The following is a 5,536-nucleotide window of genomic DNA, read 5'->3' as shown; positions in this document are numbered from 1 at the left end:
TGTCAACCTCGCCGGCGGCGCGATGGATTCGTCGTTGGGGAGCCACGTCACGGTCATCCCCGATTGGGTGGGCGACTTGGGCGAGTCCATCGGCCCCGTCGACTACGGCTGCGTGCGCCGGTGCCGTCACCGCCGCCTCGCCACCTACCTCTGGCTCCACGGCTTCCGCGACGCCCTGCGAGGGTACGTGCATCCTCACCCCCTCCGTCCTCCTGAACGAACTGCTTCGCTCGCTCACCGGCGGCCGCCATTGCCCAATCCATCAATCAATCACTCGCAGGCTGCTCAACGAGACGGACGCGTACATGAGCGTCATCCACCTGTCGCGGCTGGTACAGCAGGGGCTGTGGGACGACGTCGTCGCCTACGTCTCCCGCTTCCTCCGCCCGGTCTCGCACCCGCAGAGCGACGAGGCACAGGTGCTCCTCCACTTCCTCAAGCACCACGCCGCCTTCGCCAGCATGGTCGCCGGCGTGCCCGACCGCAACCTCACCTACTTCAACCGCAAGTACAACACACGGTACCTCAAGCACGACGACTCCGTCTCCCACGACGCCCTCCGGATCCGCTCCATCGTCCTCTCCATTCTCCACTCGGAACAAGTCAGGTAGCAGCACTAGCTAAATGATCACATCTTCGGTTCAGTTCCTGCCTGCCTGTCCATTATTCCTGAATTTTTTCCTCTTTATTATGTCTCTCGACTTAAATCTGTACCACTGTTTCATCAGGTCCTCCCTGGACTGGGAGCGCGTTCGTTGGAAGGCCTCTCAAATCGTCAAACACTTGGCTTACAAGGCTCCTGAGTTGAAAGCCCTGGTCATATTGCCGGCCGGCTCAATGATGCCACACGATGTACTTCCCATCGGATTCAGGTGATTCCGGCTCCATCAGTTTGCTTGTCCATGTTCACTTGATTCATTCCATTCTAGGCAATGTGTAAAACCGGTCTTCCAATTTCATTGCAACTAACTTTGATACAATTGATAAAAATTAAAAAGTCTCTCATTGATTTCCCTGTATTTTGTTTGCCTAGGTACCGTCGGAGGCGGCACGTCAAGGAACAAGACCTGCCACGACCTAAAACACTGGCCAAGATCTTTCTTAGGACCAAGAAGAGGTAAAAAATACAGTATGACCTTGAAACATGGCGAATTCATTCTACTCTTGCTGCCTCTTTCTTGACCAACTCAACTCATGCACATGTTCCATGTTTTTCAGGCTGCCTTCGTCAACTCGCAGTCATGACATAAACAGGGGTATAGTGCCCTATTTACAAGCATCTTATGATTAGGCAATATACTTCCTTGTAGATTCTAGATCTGTGATGCTAAAAGCCATCGTTACTGTTGTTGGTGCCAGGATTGACAGACAAGACAAGGAAGTGGCACGCAGATCTTATTGGTAACACTAGCCCCTGCTCTTGTGTCCTTGTCTTGTTTACTTTGCGCTTTACACATCTATAGCTTGCTCGACTTATTGTCAATCCAGATATATTTGGCAGCAAGCTGTGAGGCCCTTTGATTTTACTCTTTCGAAAAACCTCTCGGATCATGCATGTATGTGCATATAAACTGATCAACTTGTGTCATCTTCAGATGAAAGCTTGCAAGCTGGTCTGGAACTTCAATCAAGTGGGAAGGAAGGTAACCTTCGCTTAGTACAGTCATTTTTGTCGTTATCTCCACTGCTTATATGTGCTCCTTACTAGTTCTCTAATAGGCTGAATCCTTTTGGCACACATCTGCACAATAACGTTTCCTTCCCTTCCAATTTTAGAATCAGTTAAAAAATAAGAATCACACTTCACATCATATGTTGGAGACCATAGCCCTATTGGTTAATTATATGCAAAATTAGAATGAATTAATTCTTGCTGCACTTTTTTTTACTACTGTGCCTCATTTCCATATTTGTGTCAGTGCGCCATTTTTATATTTGTTGCTTCCAAAGTGATTCCCGATGTTTATGCTTTGGATATTCCTATGCTGTAGCCTATGTGCCTATGTGGCCATTATCTATGACCCATTGCAACACATATCTTTTGAACGATGCACGGTAGAAATACTTTTCCTTTTGTGTTTGCATTCTTTCGTTCTATGCTCACTTGTTTTCCATTTTGTGTCTGCTTTTGTGCATGGTAAATTCTTTTTTTGTGCATGGTAAATAAAGAACCACTATCCCGGTCTGACTTGATGATGTTATTTTTTGCAGTTTATTACTTTATTATAGTGCTTAGCTGCTTACTACCAGTTCTGATTGTTGAATGCGTTGCAGGTGTTCCTGACGCTCCAGTGTTGAACACCATGTCTGGTACCGCAACACATCTTACTAAAAATTCTGAGGCCTCGTCATTGACAAATGCAGGTAATTTTGTTGACCACCCTCAATCATTCTCAAACCTCCATTTGCGTCACAACTTATCCCTGAATTGTTTGTTTCTAGCGATCACCAAATGCATGTCATTGCTGCGTGGTGGTTTAGATGTCCCAAAATAATCATGGATATGACACTTAGGATTCCTTTAATATTTTTTAATACTATTTATGGCTTCCTCCAAAAAGTATATCAACCATAAATAATAACCACCCTGCAAAAAAAAAATCATAATTAATAACCAAGGTTCCTTTGAAAAGATATTGGCCAAAGTTTTAGTTGAATCATAGAAGAAGTTGGTTCAATTAGCCTGTAATACCTCTGTAGTGCTAAGTTCTGTTCCACTTCCAGCCCTTACAGTTTGGTTCATATGTGCATTGCTTGCCCTTATTTATTATTAGGGGCTATCTCTAAAAGATCTATGTACTGTGGGAACATTTTCCCCTGGAGTTTTCCATTCTGTCATTCTTTTGTTGTTTGCTTGATGTTGTTCTTTGCACTTGGTCAGTGCTTGGCTATCTGCTGCCAATTCTAACTGCCAGATTTGTTGCAGGTGCTCCTGTTGCTCCAGCTTCGCAGACTATGTTCGGCATCTTGACAACATGTGCGGAAGTATCTGGTATCTCATCAGTGACAAATCCAGGTAAATAATTTGACCGCCCATTTCTCACACATAAACAAACTTCCACAGTTAATTCCTGAAGTATTAATTGTAAAGAACGTCAACAATCAAGCTTTGACAGTCTGCACTTCGCCAGTACTTGGTTACCTGCTAGCGTTTCTAACTGCTGAACTTGTTGCAGGTGCTCTTGCTGCTTCAATCTCGCAGACAGTGAAGTTGACAGACAGTGCTCAGAACACTGGAATCGCATCAGTGACAAATGCAGGTAAATTAGTTGAACACCACCAGTTGTTTTTATACCAGGAAGAAACTCCATTTTGCTTCAGTTGATCCCTGATATTGTTGTCAGAAAACAACAAATATATAGTCAAGTGCCTGCTTGCATTGTAAATATAACATGTGATATCTGTATTACAATTTCATTTCTTCAGTTATAGAGGTGGCCTTGCTACCTTTACCTGCCTTTTTGCCACTTATTTCCTGTGGAAATATGGCTTATGGATATTGTGGAAGATATCTCTTTCCGAGTCTGCATTTGTTAGCTACTTGCCTACTTCTTTGTTCCTTTTTTTTTTGCATATGTTATATCCACGATAGTTTGAGGACCACGTTTGCATTGTGGAGGCTAACCATTCAGGTTTACAATTTGTGTAAGCATTGGCTTTTACAGTGACGTGTTCCTGAAAACCCTTGTTTCTCATGACAAACTAATGAAAGTCGGGCTCCTTCCTTTTAATTTTGCACATGCCTCTGTTGTCACCCTTTTTGTTGAAATGATCATTGTTAAGAAAGCATCGGTCATACATAATATTTGAGTCAAGTTCCTTAAAGATATCATCTGTTGGGCACACACAAGTAAGCATTTGAGTCCAGAAGCTTCCGGTCTCAGAAAGAATCGGTGGACGGAACAGGCAACTTTTGAGCAGAATCCTAAACCAAAGAATGCAAGGAACAAGTGGGGCTTTTGGGAGCAACCCCTTAAGATACCGAGTGAAGAAACTGAGCGTGGTTAAATTAAATGTGCAATAATATACTAATAATAATAAACAAATGTAGGGGGTGAAATTCAAGTTGACTTTGCGCACACCTTTGGTAGGTTGAAATAGGGGTTATTCCCATGTTATACCCGAATAAAATCAAACACGAGCGCAAGTGATGGCGATTTCTCAAGATGCTCGTGAATGAAATGGACAAACTTGTTCAATTTTTTTCCGGATGAATTAACTAAGTAAGTTGGACACTATACAATGTGTTGTGTTGGGTGCAGTTGGTAAAGAGGAAGGAAGGAGGATCTGTGTTCTTATGTGGAGTTTTATGTATGTTGATGTGCAGGCATCTGAAGCTGGAGGCATGCATATGGATGGAGTCTAGGCTAGTCAGGCTGGGGTGGTGTATCCTTGTGGACTTGTTGGTTGAAGATGGAGAGAGACGCTGGAAGGAGTTGCTCTAATTTGTTGCTTATAGGTCTTGACAGTGATGAGTTATATGTCCGAAAATCAGCGGCAAATGTATGCATGCATGTGATATATCATGAAGTATATAAAATGTATTTCTGGATAAATAGATATGTTATTTGTTTCTTTGGGATTAACTGAAGAATTATTCCTCCCTGATGGCAACAAGATTCAATCATTTTTTTAGAAGTAATTCATTCAATAATTGGATGATTACATATGACGATGAAGAAATCAGTTTTGTATCTTATTTTGTGGTGCGCCTCTTCCTATAAGCCCAGGCCCACTATCACTATCGAGCAAGGTCCATGAAAAGTGCCTGCAGCTACCAAGCTCCATGGCTCTTGGTATTTGAATTTTTTGTAAAACACGCTTCCGTTGCTCAAACATATCTTAAAACAAATACTTGAGTACATACACATATCCCTATGGTCCGGTAAAAATCTGGAAAAAGAAATACTTTGTATTTTGGGAAATACAAGAAAGGGAAATTTCTGACAGAAATTGCACCGTTTTCTCCTATATACTGGCAGAAATTTGTTTTTTCTCTATAGCCCAAAACAAAACCAGATTTCTACCGAAACTTGCCACGGGTATGCGGGATGTGTATATGTGTCCCCGGGGAAAATTTCACATTGTTTTGAAACTTGAAAAACACGACTTTCAAAATGTTGAAATATAGAGGGCACTGGAGCTCGGGTGCTAGCAGCATATGTGTATTTATCTTTAGTGCAATATTTATTGTTGTTGTTATTGTTGTTGTAAATAATGCACTTTTATTTAAGCTGTAGTCGCACACACACACTAGAGAAAACACCTTCTCTTCTTTAAATTAAATTAATATATAACAGAAAAGAATGCGTTTGGGCTTGGATGGATATCGGGCTCCAACATGGGCATGGGCTGGCGGGCGGCGGCCCAGGAGGGAGAGGGAAGCTCCGCCAGCCAGCCACTGCGGTGTTGGTGTATAAACCCCAATTCCCACTCCTTCCTGCGTCTTGTCTTTCTTCCTCCTCCCTCCGCTCCGCTTCTCCGACGGAGCACAGCAGGTTGGCTTCTCCACACAGGCTCCTTCCCTGCTCCGCCG

General features: G+C 43.2%; 1 protein-coding gene across 1 annotated transcript; it reads left to right on the top strand.

The window, feature by feature from the left end:
- The first annotated feature begins 6 nt into the window (after nt 1-6).
- Nucleotides 7-4,616, top strand: LOC119294148. Its single transcript, XM_037572398.1, has 11 exons — nt 7-183; nt 281-607; nt 729-872; nt 1,034-1,117; nt 1,219-1,256; nt 1,360-1,401; nt 1,596-1,643; nt 2,275-2,364; nt 2,927-3,016; nt 3,177-3,260; nt 4,328-4,616. The coding sequence occupies exons 1-11, from the start codon at nt 23-25 to the stop codon at nt 4,333-4,335; spliced, it is 1,116 nt and encodes a 371-aa protein (XP_037428295.1). The 5' UTR covers nt 7-22; the 3' UTR covers nt 4,336-4,616.
- Nucleotides 4,617-5,536: the final 920 nt, after the last annotated feature.

This window comes from Triticum dicoccoides, chromosome 4B, assembly GCF_002162155.2.
Source record: "Triticum dicoccoides isolate Atlit2015 ecotype Zavitan chromosome 4B, WEW_v2.0, whole genome shotgun sequence".
NCBI classification, from domain to species: domain Eukaryota; kingdom Viridiplantae; phylum Streptophyta; class Magnoliopsida; order Poales; family Poaceae; genus Triticum; species Triticum dicoccoides.
This window is presented reverse-complemented; position numbering and strand designations above follow the sequence as displayed.